The following is a 19,715-nucleotide window of genomic DNA, read 5'->3' as shown; positions in this document are numbered from 1 at the left end:
GTGTTTTTTGAACATTAAAGCATGTAAACATATTCTGTGACACCAAATAAGGATCTTTAAAATAGCATCATATGACCCATTTAAAAATCTGTAAATTTATTAACACAAATAAAGCGCTATAAAAGAAACACTGAGAAAAAATAAATAAAAAAAAATATATATATATATATATATATATATATATATATATATATATATATATATATATATATATATATATTAAAAACCTCAAATTTGACAGGTGCATGAAAAACAGGATTTTTGTCTGAAGTGTCTCCCCTTAAAATATAAAACATTATAGTAAGTGTGTTAATAAAACATTATCAGAAACATACTTTAGCACTATCCAAAATGACAACATTCAAATTATGCTAATCCAGCTTTAAAGAACATGTACCTTCCATGTAGGTTTAGAGCTGTCGATCCTGTCCACAGCATCCCCATCCGCCTGTCCATCCTTTCTCTGTCTCAACATGACCACCTAGATAAGCAAAATTGCAGCCAAGTTACTCTATAATGGCCATTAAATGTGCCAAACTAACCTACAGTATACCACACAACATTCATACATTAAATGAGGCATAGCACATGATTACTGTTCATGAAGCACAGCAGAGGCAACGATGCACTTCTTCATTTTTTTCCAAACGCATTTTATGAAGATGTACATTTTGGGTGATAGCGGGATTTAATAGCGTTCCTTCTAATAGCATTTGAGCACTGTTCCTGTCTTCTTAAGGCAGGCTAGGAGTCTTGCGAGAGATAAGATTATACGAACTACCCATTTTGAGGAATTAACTTATCATTGTGCTTAAAAGCTGCATGTTATTAAGGTATTAATGAAATACTGGTGGGCCATTTGCATTTGAATCCTTGCATATCAGACCCACTGAATGTGAAAACTGGCGAAAGACAATTAAAATATGTACACATTCATTTGCATGCCAGTATTTGGATGAAGGGATGTGATTTACATATTCACAAGGCTCTCTTTATTATAGCCCGTTTGTATTAGAGCATTAGAGGAGGCTGACGAGACACCGCTTCATAAGAATCCCTCAAAACCCTCTACTGTATGAGTGCAACATTCAAGACTGCTACATAATAGAGTGAAGAACCTGCAGCTTTAGAGTCTCTTTATCTCCAGTAAGAGGACAATACAATCAGGTTTGGGAGGAAGGGATGAAAGAAAGATTTTGTTTTAAGAGTTTTATGACACACAGTTCACCACGAGGACCAATTTGGTTCGAGAAATGCAACCAAATGCCACATCGGTGTTTTAGTATCTGATCTGAGGGATAAATCACGCTCTTCTACAGTGAGTAAATGGTCAGATTTGAACGTTTTATTCATTCAAGTGAACAGGATCATCATAAACAGTGGAGCACTGGAGAGTCACATTCCTTATATAGAATCATTTTATTGTCAATTCATATATATATATATATATATATGTGTGTGTGACCTTTTGGTCTTGTAATCTGACTCGGTTTGTCCCACCCTTTGTGACATTTATCTTGTTATATATATATATATATATATATATATATATATATATATATATATATATATATATATATATATATATAATCATAATTTAGGGGTTAATTTAAGGCCTTGACTGTCCTGTCCTATGTAGCCCCACATTTTTAATGAAGCATGAATAAAATAATAATAATAATAATTAACAAACTCCATTTTGTAAACTTTAGTTCTATTTTGTAAACTGTTTGTTTTACACACAGTATAATATTTTAAATTAGCCTGTTTGATACGGTCATTTAAAATCTCTCTGATCTGATTAAATTATATGAATGTTTTTTTTTTTTTTTTTTTTTATTGTTTGTATCACAATTGTACATTGTAAATTGTACATTTACAAAAACAAAAAACAGCCTAACTGTAGTTCAACTACAGTACTTCAAATTATAATTAGCTCATAGCCTGGCAGCTTCACATTCAATTCCCAGCAGTGGTGATGACCACTTCCTTTGTTCCTTTTGCAGCATTAGGTCCTGTTTGTACTGAGACAGCATAAAATCTCCCCGGTGGTCATAACACAGCATCATGACACCCAGAGGCCACCTCACATCCCACCTCTGCAGTGCGGGCCACAACCAAAAACTCTTCTTTCTCAGAGGATGACGGAAAAATAGCTTTTTCACACATGCTAACTGACCCGTAATAGACAGTTATGAATGATGCGAAGATTTATTCAGTGGAAGAGTGCAAAACTGGGGCATTCTTTTTTTTGTATTTTACATTCGGTATATGCCTCTCATTGTAAATAAAGAAGAAACTACTGTTAAGACTGGATGATAACGGGCATTTTGTAAAAACAACAACAAAACTGCATTTAGATTACCGAAATATTAAAATGCAAGGTACAAGAATGGCAGGTGAAATTCATATTTGCTTCATTCACAAATGTAAACCCCCACTTATATATCTGTATAGACTATATATATATATATATATATATATATATATAGTCTATACAGATATATAATCTATATAGTTTTATAAAACCAATACATTATTATACAAACAACTATAGGATACAAATCAGAATGCACTTAGAAGTGCAGTGAATAAGTGTGTTTTCAGTGTTTTTAGTTATCAGTGTAAAACTAAAGCATGCCAAGTGCACTGGTTTTGCTTGAACTCTCAGCTGCATGTGAGTGATGGAAACAGGCAGCATGCTTCTCCTGCATGGGTTGACAGCGGGGGGCAGGTGCTCATAGGACAGATGTTAATGAGATCAGCAAATCCATACCAGTGAGCATACATACTTAAACACACACACACACACACACACGGCCGTACCTCCTGAGTGGCGGCTGCCAGCTGTCCTTCTAATGTAGTCACCCTTTCAAGAGCCACCCGTAACCTTTCACGCACCTGTGCAATGAAAAACAAAAAAGACTTTATTAGCCAAAAGTACACGTGCCAACAAAGCCTTGTCAGCATTACAATTCCAGTCATATGTTTAACTACTAATGTTACATAGGCATTAATGAAAAGCATTCATTAGCGTATTTAAATTGTTACATTTTGTTAAATTGTAAGTAGGATTGCGAGATTAGCTTTACTGGTTTAAAGTGATGGGTAGCATTTACGAATGTGTAGTTAATGATCCAGTGTTTCAGCATCTGAGAACGGTTCATTTACTTGTGCATCAAGCCATTCTCAGCCACTGATATCATGTACACATAATGCCAAGCTTCAGTCTGAACCTAGTAACGCATATTTATTTCATCAACAACCCATCAATATAAAAGCTAGATCTTTACCATTTTTTAACAATGAAGAAATGGAGATGTAAATATTAGTGCTTAGTATTAAAGTGAATTAAAGATTTTCTATTATTTTATATTTTATGATAAGAATTATTAGTCAATTTGAATTGGTCAAAAACAGTGGGAATGTGGAGTCAAAATAAAAAATATCACTTGATTTTTTTTTTTATTATTATTTTCTATGCAGATGCACTCTCCAACAAAATCGCTTGATTAATGATTCAACTATTTAAGTCATCTGGTGAAAATTCCTGTGTCACAATATGTATCACAGAAAAAAACTAAATATATATGTCGTTTTTTTGCAATATCATTCATCCTCAATTCCAAGAGAAAATTAATTAATTTATATTTATTGAACTGTTGTACTACCTATTCTAATTCTATTTTATCTATCTGTAATTTTTTTTTAATTTAAAACAAAAACACTCTATCAATTGCATATTTACTCTAGAAACTAGATTTATTTTTTCTCTATTCTATCTACTTGTTTCTTAAAATAAAGCAGAAGCAATTATATTCTATATACCTAAAAACAACAAAAAATGTTGCATTAGGCTAACCGAGATGTCATAGTGCATAGTCATAGTTGGTTTTGATTGCTTCTCTTGTCTTCACGTGGATAAAAGCGTCTGCTAATGACTACAAAATGTAAATGTAAATAAAAAACTCTCACTTTTTCATCCAGAGCTTTATGATGCTCGAAGAGAGATTTCAGAGCTTTGAGCACCTCCACCTCACTGGAGACCCCGGACGGCGGAGGAGCCTGCCTCTTCACCACAGTCATCCTCAGCGAACGCTCGTGACGTGACACCAGACACTCCAAGTGCTCCAAAAGAAGCTAAAGAACAGCAGAAACACAGCACATGTTAACACATCTACTGACTATCGTTCCTGATCATATAAATTTAATTTGTGCTTTTTTACGTGCGATCACTGCTACTCGAAAGCTCTTCATAGTAACATGTAATGACCGAGTGCATTTTTTGAATAACCCAAGAGTGAAATTATAGCAAATTTTGGATGCTTTACATTGAAAAGCATGTTGTAAATGAAGCAAACTGGCACTGCTACAATAGACGGTCTGAGTTCATCTGTGCTGCTCACAACCCGCACAAGCCCAAATTCTTGCAAATCCCCCTGAAGCGAGTCAAGTGTGGCCTAGGGGCTGGGAAAATCTACAAGCAAATCAACATCTTTTGCAATGTTCATGACAATGCAGCAGCATGAATCTGGCAATGGAGATATGCACACTTCCATTTCTCACATGCATTATCTCAGCTGTGTGAACATGCCCTGCATTCACACAATCTCGCAGCCTCGTCCTTGCCAGAAACATAAAGAACGCTGACACGGCACAATGTATGGAGAAGCATTTACATAAACATTTACCCACTGACTCATTTTTCGGGAGAAATACTTGCTGGCTATTAAAACGGAGTAGTCTTACTGCCTGAATTATGTATTAAAAATGGAAATAATTAAAAAAAAAAAAAAAAATCTAATTATTATTTGATCAAAAATACTGTAAAAACTATTTTATGGAAGATTTGTTACCAATCAAAAAAAACTGGACTGTACCAATTATATTAGGATGTCCTGTAACCTTAACACCAATCAAATGAATACTCACCCTGGTATTATTCCTCTCTGCTTTAAGCTCAGATATCTCCTCCTCTTTTTCTAGAAGCTGCTCTCGACACAAATTCAGCTCCTTGGTCAGGGTAGCAAACTCCTGAGAGAAGAGAGAAGAAAGGAGATTCATTTGACATAAATAACGCCCATTAATATGGTACTGTTGCTGCAAACTAACACACAACATTCTTAATGTGGTTTGACAGGTTCATTATTTTTATTCAGAACTATTTAAGATTAAACGGGTCTGCTCACATAATGATAATAACACATCCATAGACCTAGTTTATGCATTGTTTCATACAATACTGCATGTTATTTATTGATTCATCTTTGCAGACTCCCCTAAATGGACCAAGAGACAACAAGAATGAATAGTCATGGCCCACTGAGAATCAGAAGTACTAAAGCTTGAAAAATCCCGTTCCAACCATTTCTGGTCTTTTGTTGACCAGGACCACACATTTTGAACACAGGACCACCCAGATGGATATTGTTCATTTTTAGATTCATACAGTATATTTCTCAAGTCAGTCAGTACAAGCATCAAGAAACCAGAACAGAAAATCTGTCATCATTTGCCCAACTTCTCTTAACAAGAAAAATCTTGATAACCAAAAAAGTTGGTTATCAAGAAAATAAATTCATGTCCGATAACTTAAATGGTGAAATGTTTCATTTTTTGGTAAACAACCCGCTTGATAAAACTCTTGTAACTAGCCTGAGACTTCAAATCAATGACATCAATGAAGCAAATACCGTACATGAGCCACTTTGCACATTACATCTCACTAATACTAACAATGCGCATTTCTCTAGCAACATGAAGGCAGTGACACTCTGATTTCGGTTTTCTGCCTCTCAGTCCCGCCGGCATCCTGGCTGCAGTCTTGCGTGGCTCAATTGCTCTGTTCTCTGAAGTGCCCCGGCCGGGCCTCTGGCACTAGTCCCAGTTAACCCAGCTGTTCATCGCAGTCTTTTGGGAAACTTTCAGGGCACTGTTGAAGCATGTCAACACCCCCTCCTGTTTCGGCATACATGCATTCATACGCTCTTTAATTCAAATGCACAAAATACTAGGGGCTGGAAAAAAAGAGTCACATGGACTTTCCACAGATGGTGAAATGGACAGAAAAACTGTCGTCTATGCTGTGGCAACAGGGGGATGTGAAATTATTACCAATCCCAGGTATTAACAGTCACTCAAACAAAAATTCTGATGTCATTTACTTGGCCTCACTTGGTTCCGAAAAGAGTATGTCTTTTCTTTATGGAGTACAAAAACATATATTTTGAAGAATGTTTCAGTGTTGCTGTTTTTTTCAAATTAATTTCAATATTTGGTACAATGCACTTATTGTGTACATACATGTTTTTACATTGCACATCATTGCACACATTATTTAACTACATCTGTAATTCATTTCTGTACTTACATTTATAATCACACTCTTGACCCATCCCTTATGTCTTAACCCACCCTTAAACTTACCCTTACCACTAAACCTGTCCTTAACCTTACCCGTATCCCACCTCAATAGCAGCAAAAGTGTTTTGCAACACAACAGGAAAACAATTACATTGTACTAACTTATTTTTACGTAATTACATAGTAGTTAATTCCACTTAATATAATCATGACCATATTTTTGGGTGGACTGTGTCTTTAATTAAACATCACATCTTCCTTATACAAACTCCACTTCTGTAAGCTGTCTTAATGACTCTTGATTCTTGTTAATCAAGAGATGACCACACTAACACTGAGTTTATAATAATAAAGCGTATTAAGGCTATTGGGTCAGTTATGATTCCAACGCTTAATGAAAACTTTCGAGGTCACACATTGTGTTAGTGTGCTGTTTTTCTGCTTTTTGAATAACGGTGCTTGACTGAAACGTAGAGGCAGAAAGGACCGGGAGGGGGAAGAGGAAAAGGAAAATGGGTCAGTGCGTTCATTTGATTTTTTTCACAGGAGTGGAGGAATAGGCATGAAGCAAGTTCAAATCCACAAACAGATGTTGGATCTTCCCACCTCTTTCAATCATTGCAACAGTCTCAAAAAAAAATTAAAAAAATAAAACATTTTTCTAATATAGCAGGACATGGCTGGAACAACAACAAATAAATAAAACTAAAAACATGTTGTATCAAAAAAGCAATTCTATTTCAATCCGCCATGGCTCCTCAATAAATGCTTAAGAATAAACAAAAAGGAATTGAAAATATGTATTTGGTGTTCTTCATCAGAGGTTGCCATTTCAGTGCTCAGTTTAAAGGTAAATTGTGTCCCAACTCTAGAAGTAACACAAGAGGATTTTCTGTGCTAAGGTTTTGCATTTGAAACCCAGGATTATATTTGTATTGTGACTTGTGAGCGTGAAAAGCTGAAATCCCTCCAGTTAGTATTTGACTTACTTTCTCATCTAAAACTTTTGGTTCTGCTTAAATGTGGTTGCAACGAACTTTTCAGTTCACCCCAACAACTATTAATGCAACAATTGAGTCTCTTCGTAAAAATGGTATTTCAAAGTACAATGTGGCATAGACAGATAGGAGATCAAATGTTGGGTACTTTCAAAGGTGGTTGTTAATTTGTTATATTTATGGTATCTGGTAATAAACACTAACTGTATATGTGATTCTTCTATTAATTCAGAGATTTTGTAAATGTGGGATGCAATAACAACAAATAAATAGCTTTTCAATGCTATTTTGCATAAGGATTTATGGCAGAGTTATATCAATGCAAATATTGGGGAAATAAGTATACTTAATGACATGCCTACAATTGTAATGATATGGTACTGATACATTGGGCATCTCTGAAATATTAAAATCCTAAATAGTATTCATACGCTACAAAGGTGCCTTCTCCACTGGTGTTAAATTGTATAATCTACAACAGCTGTGATATATCTCCTTTACAAGCGTAAAACTATGAAAAGTCTCTAGGTAAATACCAGTGTTGGGAAGGTTATGTTTTTAATGTAACAAGTTACAGATTACAAGTTACACTATTTTACATGTAATACGTAGTGTAAACAGTAGTGGTCAACCGATCATCAAGGCTAATATATCAGCTGATATTTGGCATTTTTCAAATGTCGACATCGATCAGTATGTTTTTCAGTTTGGTCGATGTGTTAGAGACGGGGACTTTTATTTTGACCGCTTATGAGCGCACAAACCGCACAGCTCATTTATAAATGCCTCCATATCTCTACTTCATTGTTTGGGTTGTCTCACTGTAGTGTTGCTGTTGGCACGATGTTCTGGAGACAATGTTTTTTCGGTGTGAACGTGAAACTACTTTGTTTGGGCTTCCAAAGGAAGGCACAACTAGAAGTAAGTGGTTAAGTTGTATTTACAGCACTGTTCCAGAACAGTTCAATCCAAATATTAAGAGTGTGTGCAGCATATTAGTGAAGAACTGATTCCTGAACCTAGTAGTCAAGTCATTAAATTTAGTAATTAGTAAATTTTGTGTCATCACACTGGGATTCGGCATCACAGTACCGTAAGGGGAATAACATTTCCATCACCTTAAACTGCATAAAAACATTGCATTACACCAAACAGACAAAATAATGTTTTTTTTAGCAACATCATATAACCCCTTTAAATGGCAGGAGGCATTGTAAGCATCAAAACATGCAAAGCAACAAATTAAAGTTATTCAACATATCCTAGGTTTTTTTGTGTGTGTGGCATTTTTACGTTTATTATGATAGTAGATATCAGAGCCAGCGAGAAAGAAAAGTGGGAGAAAGAATGGGGGTGAGGTGGCACTGTACATTCAGATATTCAGATGTATTTAAACAGATATAACTGTTAAGATTGTTAAGATAATTGTAATTTGATTACACCTATTTTCAGTAATTGTAATGGATTGCAGTTACATTTATTTTGTAATTATATTACATAACACAGTTACATGTAACCAGCTGCTAGCCAACTATATGAAAAGAAATTCTGTCTGAAATATAATCTGCACAGGCCATGCCTCTGAAAAGACCTTCTTCATTTAATGATCAACTGTAGGTACCACAGTTAACTTGTCTTTATGTTTCAAAACCATTTTATCAGCACATAATTACCATTTTCCTGGAAAGAATAAAATTACAGAGCGAAACTCCGCAAATAACAGGTTATTCTTATGGATATCAAGTAAGAACAGTTAGGTTTCCATTAGGTGATAACATATGAGGTGTGAGCACTGTTCTTTATCTTTTCATCACGGTTTCTGCCAATTAGCTCTTAAAATACTGGATACAAACTTAACAATCCATTTTTTCTGTTACTTCTATTAGTAGAGGGCTATACACCATCTTCTTGCATTATTTAATATTTTTACATTTCAAATCGAAACAGTGTTTTGCACGGCAGCTAAACTCACTAAGGGCTTTCTAAAATGTCAAAACGTCCTCCAAAATGTGAGGAGGTACTGATAAAAGAAAGAAAAATCCACAAAGTGTCGGCCGGCAGTGTGACCTTGAGAGGCGGTTGTCGGCTGTCTGCAGGTGAGCAGTGTTGAGCTCAGACAGCTCCAGGGATTTCTCTGTGTTTGGTTGCTAAAAATCTTGGGATTAAGGAATGGAAGGAATACTGCCAAACACAGCAGCGTTTCTGAGCACAGGATTAAGTCATACTGCAGTCTGCATTGCTACAAGCACCAACAGACAACAATCCAACACATTACAGCGACTATTCAAAATGCCACAAACGATTTCCATAGCATAGCCTAGCACAGAATGAACATACATGTTTAGAAACTGTTGCATGATTCGACGCCAAACAAGGTTGCTAGATAAGTGATTCATACTTCTTTAACAAGTCATATGGCAATGGTGCACACGCATATCTTTTGAAAACTAGAAAGTCACGCGATGAACCAAAGCCCATTACAAGCAGCTTTTAAATACGAGCATATATAGAAGGTGCTCAGTGTCATTCATAAAACACTAAACACCATCATTAAACTAAAATTTAACAATGTTAGATGTAACATACAACCCTTATACACAAAACTAAAAAGAAACAAAGTGACTTGAAAAAAAACCCATCAAATTAAAACAAAATTTGAAATGAAATGCATTTACGTTTTTTTTTCCCTGTAAATTGTACAAGAATTTACTGTTAACCACTTTTTTTTACTGTAGCATTTTCACAGTTTTTTTCTGTTAAAAATCTGTCATTTTTTATAAGTGCAGTTTTTACAATCCTTCAGCCCTATTCAGACGGTAATTGTTTCTCATCGGGACGTAAGTGATTTTCACAATTTAAAGGTTGTATTCAGAGACTGCTATCCATATTAATTGCTATCCAAATTCAGAAGGTCATTGTTTATCTCTCACCTCCCGTCATGTGGTATTTGAAGGTTCTGCATTTTATACCATCATAAAAGGCCCTATTTTAATGATCTAAAAGTCTATAGTGCATGCGCAGGTGCTCTCAGGGAATGTTCAAATCCACTTTTACTATTTTAATGATGAGAAAACGGCCTGTGGGCCCAGGCGCAAAGTCAAAATGGGTTGTCCTTATTCTCTTAATAAGTTATTGGTGTTTTTTTGAGCATAACGCTTAATAAACCAATCAGTTTGTTTCTCATCTGCCATTCCCTTTAAAATGCTGGAAAGTATACTTCATAACTGCTCCACCATGGCGACTAAGAGCAAAAAAAAAAAGAAAATCACCTGAGCATTTGAAAAAGGTCTTTATTATGGCAGCAGCAGGTAAGCAATACCATTTTAAAATGTGTATTATAAACAGGTATACTGTATATGTAAGTATATTGCGCATAATTATATAGTAATTACATAATAGCTAGAGAATCTATTTTAAACGAGATGTAAACAATCAAATAATAAATTAATAAATTCTGATATACTATAAAATGTGCTTGAAATAACATTTTACACAATAATATAAATACATTTGGCAATAAAATTTATTTTATTTACAGCAGACAATCACGTGAGCAGCATTTTCCCAGGTTCGTAGGATTATAGAATTGTCTTCTTTACTGTGAATAAATCGCCATCCATATCCACCAGTTTTATCACTGAGGTGATATACAAATTTATTTTTACAGACATTCATTTGAGAAACAGTTACAGTCCGAATTAGGCTTTTTAGGAACTTCTAGCGAACACATTTTGTAATTACTAAAATAATTTGTTCTTGTGATGAAATATTAAAGACATTTAATGCAAAATGAAAAGTAACATTAACAATAAAAACCCGGTACTTAATATTACCCGCAAACGCCACCAAGTTCTCCATAAACACTTCACAGATGCTCATCCTGTCCTGTCACAAGCAGCTTTAAACTATTCCACAACCTCCTCCAGACATGCTTACAGTAAGCCGATTTCTTGTAGTCTACCCCAAATCCATAACAATGTTGTTGTCTTATATATTAAATGGGTTTTGAATGAAGAAACATGTTGAAAATCAAGGACTGAGAAGAAAGGCCTCACAACTAACAGCAAACATCTGTTTGTCTTTAGCCGCTCTCTGTTGTTGACTGAGACAGATCAGTCAAGCCTTCTTGCTCACTGAGCACATTTACATGAGCACCAAAAAGCTAATCACTAGCAAAAATCTGTTGTTTTTTTCAAACATGGAAATGAATTAACCAACAATGTAGGAAAACTTGTTTTTGCTCCAGTCTTGATGTCTCAATCAAATGTGAGCATACGTAATAAGGCTAAATGCAAAACTAAATCAGGATAATGAGCGACAAACGTGTCCACTGGGCTTTACAACATCATTAGTGACCCATAATAATGTTGGTTTAACCATAACCAGTGTAAAATGTACATTTAAATGTGTAGTCATAAATGCACTCACTGAATAAACAATTCAAAAAATTCAATAAATGTAAAGAAATTGTAGATCATTTGTATAATAAGCGTTAAACTAGAATCAAGAACATCACAACCTCACATAATTAAATGAAATGTCAGCAGATGAAGTATTTTGAAACTAAACAGAATCACAATTTTTCTCCCGTTAAATATTTCTATATGAATTTTATTTACATAACTAATCCACAGGTCAACTGACCTATAAATATTATGGGAACTTTTTCTTATATCTAGCAAATAATTTGGAAATCATCGTGATTTTTTTTTTATACAGAAAATAATCCAATATCTAATGGCAATCTAATTGAATAAGTGAATGTGTCTGAAGATGGGAGGGAAAACTGCTATTAGCTTTAATGAATCACCTCAGACTATCAGTGAGATGGCTATCTGGCACAATGCACAGACGGTCAGCTCACACTAGCAATCTATTCCATCTTCATTTTGTTCAGTGGGCGTCTGCTTCAATTAGCTTGTTTACATACTGGAAAGCCTGTGAAATATGATAAATCGTTCTGTAATAGCACAGGTGTCTATACCACACGGTCTATCCTTTCAATGTAGACCTTGTTAGCAAAGTGTGTGCTTAAATAGGGAAATATAGCTTAACTGCAGAATCAGATCACTAAAACAGATTTGTAAAAATCAAGAAAATTTCCCAAATAATACATCACCAAATAACTTTAAATCAAAGGCGCTACTATCATCAATGACGTATCATTGCAATACTCTTCATTTTATCTAATATCATTGTATTGTAAACATACAACTGCACATTTCACCTTTCAGTTGTTGTTTTATCATCATTTTGAGTTATTTGTTGCACTGTAATGTAAAAAGCTTATCTTTGTAACATTTGTTAATTGTCACCATTATTGAGGTCAATGTGTCTAATATTTTAGACTTTTAAGCTGCTTTACAGGCAAAGACAATGCTGTCTATTATTAGATGAACTTATCCATTACGTTTGTACCATACCTAAATTCGACAGGGTGGCGACTTTTTCAAGAAGCAAAAAAACAAACAATACATCAACAACAGAAGCTGCTGTGGCAAGATTTTTTTCTATTATCGAAATAGGACAGTCAGCATTGCGTTAGAATTATTTTTTTTTTTTTATTTGCTCAACAAAGTATATTTACTGAGCACAACTAAAAAACTATTATTGAGAGTACTCAGCAGTCTTACTGCATCAAGCTGGCTTATTTCTTTACGTTCTCTCAAGAGTTTATTTTTTACAGTGTAGAATCACTTTGAACTGCACTCCGGAGTACAGAAAGCAGACTGAATCTGTTGGCTTGGTTGTTGATGGGTTAGTAAGGCCTGATGTTGGTTGATTTCACAGCACAGCTGCTGTCTTTGGCTCATCTTCCCCTTGGCCCAATGCAAAGGGGGATTGTTGGAAAAATACCCAGAACCTGGTGCTCAATTAGCTGCTAATGGATTGATTTCTCTAAAACACGGCATCTCCTGTGGGATGAGACCGGATTAGGACCATGCGTTCTGGGGCTGGAATCAGTCGGGAAGGTTTGGGAGGAGGTTTGGAGAGCTGTGGCCAAAACGCTGGCAGGACGCCTGTGGGCACTGGAACAGGTGAAGCAGAGGCGGGGGAAAAATCTTTTAGAATGGCATTTAATGAGCTCATCTTATTCCCAACGCATTCTGAATGACGCTGCAGTGAGCCCATACTCGTACAGCATATATTTCAGATGATAAAAATTATTTACCACTCCCCTGCAAATTGACCATCCTCTCCTAAAGGGATTTTATTCTCAGCCTTTATAAAAATCCAACAAAATCATAAAAGTGATCAGTTTCTGTCACTTTGACGCACGGAAAATAAACTCATGCCAGCTCACTTATGACATGGCGCAATTATGAAATGTGAAAAGAAAAGGCGAGAGTAAAGACAGAGCAGTTAATGCTCAATCGACTGCTGGCAGCACAGATGGTTTCTCTGACAAACTGATGTGAAAATTACACCAGCCACTCATCACTGCAGTATTTAAAGTAAAACATGCAAAATATGCACAGGAAATGTCACTTTCCTCTCTGATCAGTCAAATGTGGGCTAATGATAACCCTGACCTGACGCAAAGTTATGAATCATAGGCAACAGGGAGTCCTCTGGGTGACAACACGAAGCAACATCAAACCTGACACTGCAAGAATACTACAAAATGTCACCGAAGAACAGAATAAATCAATAAGACACTCAAGGTCACGCATTACAGTGTTTTTTACTACGAATAACAGGCAGGGTTTTTATAGTAAACCAAAAATGTAATAAAATATGCTAAAATTTTATTTCAGGTAATAGTTACCAGTTCTTATTTCCATTTACTTTAACTTGAGGTAAAAACAAAAGCTAAACTAAAACTAAAACTGAAAGAAAAATTGTGTCAAATGTATGAAACATTACACATAAAGTACGCATATTTAAAATGAAAAAAAGATGATAATAAAAACCAACAACAAAATGAGAAAAACTAACTTAAATATAAACATTAAAAGCAGAAAATATCGTAATAAAATTTTATTCAAAATAATACCAAAAAATGAAAAAAGTATTTAATTGATACTAAAATAACAGTAGCAATGTGCTTTTAGTGTGATAAAGGAGAGACATGGTAACCACTGTAATATACTGCAACAATTTTATATATTCATAATAACAAAAAAATAGAGGTAACACTTTATTTTATGGTTACACCTAAGAGTTGCTTATTAACATCCATTTTAATAGAATATTAGACATTTATTAATGCGAATTAAGGACATTTTAATGCCTTCTTCTACATGACCTTATTCTACATCCCTAGTCTTACACAAGTAAACTTTTTTAAGAATTAAAGGCTTCTAATTCTCTGTAACTTGTGCAAATGAATTATATGAAATGTGCATGGACCATTACAACACCACATCTCTAACATGCTTGTTGACATTTAATACATTGCCTGATATTAAATGTAGGCCAGTCTCACACTTGAATGCAGATTTTTTTCAAGTATCTTTAAGTATTAGATAACACAAAGACTCCTAGTGCAGATCTAGGATCAGATCATTTCCATAACGCTGCTGATCTAGTACAGAAACATGATCGGGAAACAGGATGCATATGTAAATACAAATGAGTGTTTTTCCAGCACCTCCACATCCCTCTGAGGTGTGATATCAGTACCATGGTAACGGCTGCTTGAACACATCCGCTGATATCAGCCTTGCCAATGCGACAGAAAGTGACGCCTTCCTGAACTTTCTGTGTGTTAGAAACAAAGAATACTAAACCTACCAGATCTCATGAATGTGCGTATAAATAGTTCACCAAATAAAAACAAAAATTTGTGATACAGATACTTCAAAATGTACGTTTACAGTATATGCTACATGATGGGTAGGATTAGGGTTACCACAACCCTATGATGCGTATCCTATGCACGCCAACATATTTCTTATCATATGTAGAGGTTGATTGACTGAATTTTACCGATACCAATAGCTAGGTATTAATTATTCTATAGTTTTTAAAATGGATACTGGATAAAAAAAAGTAAATACAAAGATAACACACATATGTAAAATAGTACCAAACTTTATTACAGAAACAAACAAACAAAAATAGTAGGTACCATCCTGATCTTGTGCACACATTTCTTTTTCTTCAGAAATTATGTGTTGTGTATTTAGTTATCAAATGAAGAAAAAATTTTTTTTTATATAATTAAACAAATTTTAAGGCATTGTTTTAAAAATGTTGGCGGGTTGCCGTGAATAGCTTTACAGTTATGCGTGACGCTGGTTATATTACTCAAACGAAACGGTAAAAGGCCCATGAGCTATTGCTTATCAGATAAGTTAAAGCTTATCTAGCTTCACTAAACACAGTGGATGGTGGAGGGCACAGGAACTTCTTTGCCAGATGTGCAAGTGCTTCATTTTTTGTCACCACTGCAGAGGCATGTCACTTTTTTGTTTTTTTTTGTTGTAAAATTATGTATGTGTGTATATATATATATATATATATATATATATATATATATATATATATATATATATATATATATATGTGTGTGTGTGTGTGTGTGTGTGTGTATGTATATACATATATATATAAATAGAGAGAGAGAGAGAGAGAGAGAGAGAGAGAGAGTCATTATTACTAAAAAGGTAAAAAATATTAAGAATTATCTGCTTATTAAGTTTACATATTAAAATAAAATAAAATAAAATAAAAATGTAAAAGCTGTTTAAAAAGCCTTTTTTTTCACCCCATCAGGTTTGTTTGAAGACTGTATATGACCCATCACGTAACTTTGCTTGCCATGTCACTTACCAAATGAAGTCAACAGCAACATTACACTGAACAAGTCAATGTATCGGAAATGTTTAGAAACCTCCAGCTCAGTTATTCAATCCTTTACAGATCTGCCAAGAAATGCAATTAAAAAAATAAATAAATAAATAATTATGCGACTCTGTAAAATGTCAGAAGAGACAGGCATCCGATAACTGAAAAGGGTTTTGGCACAGGGCCTCAAGTATGAATCAGTCTTAGGCAAATTTAATTAGGAGCAAAGGCAACAAAAGCTGAGTTGACAAAGTTCCAGGATGCACATTTACTGAAGTGTATCACAGACATGGGGACACAGCTCAATGGGACCGGTTCTGATCCTTCAGCCCAAAGCAGAGATTACTGAGAGAAACAGATAGCGTTAGAGGGACAGGATAAGAACAGAAAACCATGCACACTGTCAAACAACTTAGTTCCATCTAAATCTGGCACAGGTCTGATCTTATCCGATTGAATCAAAATTCCAATTTGATAATTATCAGAACATTTATTATTAAAAATATTTGCATTATTCGATCTAGACAATCTCAGTGGATTAGTAAAGAATGTTTCCTGTTTTTAAACAGAACATTGCCTAAATTTATTTACAACCTTTATTTTCTTTTTAAATAAACAAGTTTTTTTAAACTTTCTACTCATAAATTTTTTTTGATATAAATATTTTTCCATGGTTTCCACAAAAACATTAGGCAGCACAACATTGATAATAATAAGATGCTTCTTTAAGTCCAAATCGGCATATTGGAATGATTTCTGAAAAATCATGTGGCACTGAAAACTGCAGTAATGGCTGCTGAAAATGCAGCTTTGCCATAACTCAACAGTTTCAACAGTTATTATAAATTCTTAGTGAGCAAAAAAGATTCTTTGAGTAAGATTAAAAACTCCCTCTGACCCCAATTTTTTTTTTTTTGCACAAAATTTTTGGTTTCAGCCAAGAATTTGTGTATCGCTACCCAAGACTTAACAGAGTGTAAACAGATTGAATCAATTTGGATGCGTGTCAAAATATTGGATCTGTGCTGTGAAAATGTAGCGAGTGAGATAGATAGACAGAAACAAATACATAGAGAAAGGCAGAGAAGGAGAAACACAGAGTTCGCAAACAGACAGATCTCTCATCAGACCCAATCTGTCAGTCACACTCTAGTGGAGGCAGATGCTGTGAAGGTGCTGACAGATGTCGTTCTCATCAGTGAACTCCGGCAACGTCCAGCACAGTCATCAGGGTCACCGAGAACAGGACCGAACTCTCGGACTTGCATTCAGCAGGAACAAATATACTGTATGCCACATTCTAGATACTGAGAGGATTAGAGGTAAATATGCAAAAAGCCATGCGATGCTTAAAGCCAATCTTTCAGGTGATGTGACACAACATGACCAAGAGAACCATCACATCCACACCATCAGCTCTTCCAGAATTGTTTGGAGTTTCGCTCTTTCATGCATCACAGACATTCTGTTTCCGACAAGCTTAAAAGTGCCTTTGGTGAGATAGAGAGAGAATATCCGTCATCAGATACGCTGGAGAACACAAAAGACAGTGTAGGCAACTCCTGACAGAACCGACGTCAGTTCTCTCCGACAACTTTCACATCAGCTCACCTCCTCTATCGCTCCTTTTGTTCTCTGGCTCAACCCAGAATAGCTTCATTCATGTATTGCTCATTATTAAACAACAAAATGAGTGTTTCTGTCTCAAGAAACCTAGCCTGGAGTCTCTCCAAATTTCTCTCTCTGGGGATCCGGGTGACGGAAAAAGCTCAAAAAGTTCACTGCGGCAAGCGTGGTTTCAGAATGCGTCTCCGAACAGGACACTGCGTCTCTGTGTACAGAAAAATATGCAGCATGGAGGTTCAAGGTCAAGCTAACATATTATATAGAAGCGTATCCATAAGTTTACGACCAGGGGCATGGCTAGACATTAATTATAATAAGGCCAATTAGAGCCAGAGCATAAAGAAAAACTACCTTCAACTGTAAATAATTTCAAAGCAGAGCCATATTTGTTAAGCAATTAAAAAAAATCTAAGTTAGAGAAAAAGACACAATTAATGTCCCAAATCAATCATCCTTCTGTGATATTTTTATAGATCAATTCCCTTAAATAAAAACGTAAAGCAATCATGGGTGATTTCTTTTTTTGGTTCCAGTATAAGTCAGTGTAAGTCCAAAAAAACCCTCATGACAGCCAGCAAGTTTTATATAACTGTAATATTACACTTTGGCCTTATGTAAATGAAATGTTGCATCCATTTCAAATAACATGACACTCAGAGTGTTTTAGCTGTGTATGACACATAATGCAACGCTAGTGCTTTATAAGAGCGGGAACAGAAGGTTAATAATGAAAAGACCAACTGCTAATTGACTTACAAGCCCTGTAATCAAGATCATATACACACAGCTATCATTTAGAAGCACAGCACCAAAGACAACAATATATATATATATATATGCTTGAATTTGATTGGCTGATGAACGTTCTAAGGTGTGCCACTATTTTCAGGGAACCACATGGTGATCGTAGCTCTTTGACCACATTAGAGTTCCATATCACTTTGCCAGATGTTTATATATGATAAATAAAGTAATAAAGCTTTATTATGTACGGAAAGCACATACTCTCTCTTCCTTAGGGGCACACATTAACATATGCGCTAATTGTGTTAGCGCTACTCTGATAACTTTATCCTTAACATCAACTTATAAACAACTTGACTTCTCACAAACGAGGTAACAACGGTGCTGTTATTGAAGAACACTAACTTTTTAGAAGTTTGAATGAAGTTTTTTTTTTTCAACTTAACTTTAAGTTTTAGCCGAACACTTTTAAATGATGCAGACTGTAAGGTAATTCTCTCTCTCTCTCTCTCTCTCTCTCTCTCTCTCATTTTTCTAAGTCAACGGCCAGTAGTCAATTATTCCTTAAGGACTGTGTGTGTGAGATTGTTAATATAATTAATTATATTAATAATCTCTCCACATATTTATTCCCTTAAAATGAAGGTAACAGGAGATCATTATAAATGAATTATATCTAATTTGTTAGTGCAGTGATGATGATGAGGAGCCGATCCGTATCAGTTCTGTGTAAATCCTTAAAACAAAATAAATGCATTTGAAAACAAGAACTGCATAATAATTTAAGACTTCTAGAAAAATATATATAAGTTTATGTCTCTTTCAGTTCAGTTTAAGCAAACACATTTGTCAGCTCGGCATGAAAAACAAAACAATTACATTAAATAAGAGATGTAAAAAGAGACTCTCTGAATACAAGTCTTATTACCTTCTCCTGTAAATTTGTGTTATTTATGGATTACAGCTTTACTGGGAAACAATACGAACATAAACGCTGGAAATAAGCAATACACACATATACATGTCCACACACACACACACACACACACTAAAGTTTAAATACGCCACTGAGAGTGGCCTGTTTCCCTGCTCAGAGTTAATTAATGCTCCCTAAACCTGCAATGTAAGCAAGTCAAACAGCCACTTAGTCTGCGTTCCCTTCTGCGATTTCTTTTCGGCATGACTCTGCAC

General features: G+C 35.0%; 1 protein-coding gene across 13 annotated transcripts in view; it reads right to left on the bottom strand.

Moving 5' to 3' along the window:
• The window catches only part of ppfia4 (PTPRF interacting protein alpha 4), an 85,701-nt gene that overhangs the window by 33,297 nt on the left and 32,689 nt on the right, over positions 1–19,715 (bottom strand). For all 13 annotated transcript variants that reach the window (XM_043252138.1, XM_043252139.1, XM_043252140.1 and 10 more), the window contains exons 2-5: positions 4,933–5,034; positions 3,976–4,140; positions 2,827–2,901; positions 398–481 (exon numbers count right to left, since the gene is read on the bottom strand). In XM_043252138.1, the coding sequence (XP_043108073.1) occupies positions 398–481; positions 2,827–2,901; positions 3,976–4,140; positions 4,933–5,034 (426 nt within the window). The remainder of the gene's footprint in view (positions 1–397; positions 482–2,826; positions 2,902–3,975; positions 4,141–4,932; positions 5,035–19,715) is intronic.

The sequence above is a fragment of the Puntigrus tetrazona genome, chromosome 11 (assembly GCF_018831695.1).
Source record: "Puntigrus tetrazona isolate hp1 chromosome 11, ASM1883169v1, whole genome shotgun sequence".
In the NCBI taxonomy this organism is placed as follows: domain Eukaryota; kingdom Metazoa; phylum Chordata; class Actinopteri; order Cypriniformes; family Cyprinidae; genus Puntigrus; species Puntigrus tetrazona.
Note: the sequence above shows the minus strand (reverse complement) of the source record. Positions and strands in the feature narration are given on the sequence as shown.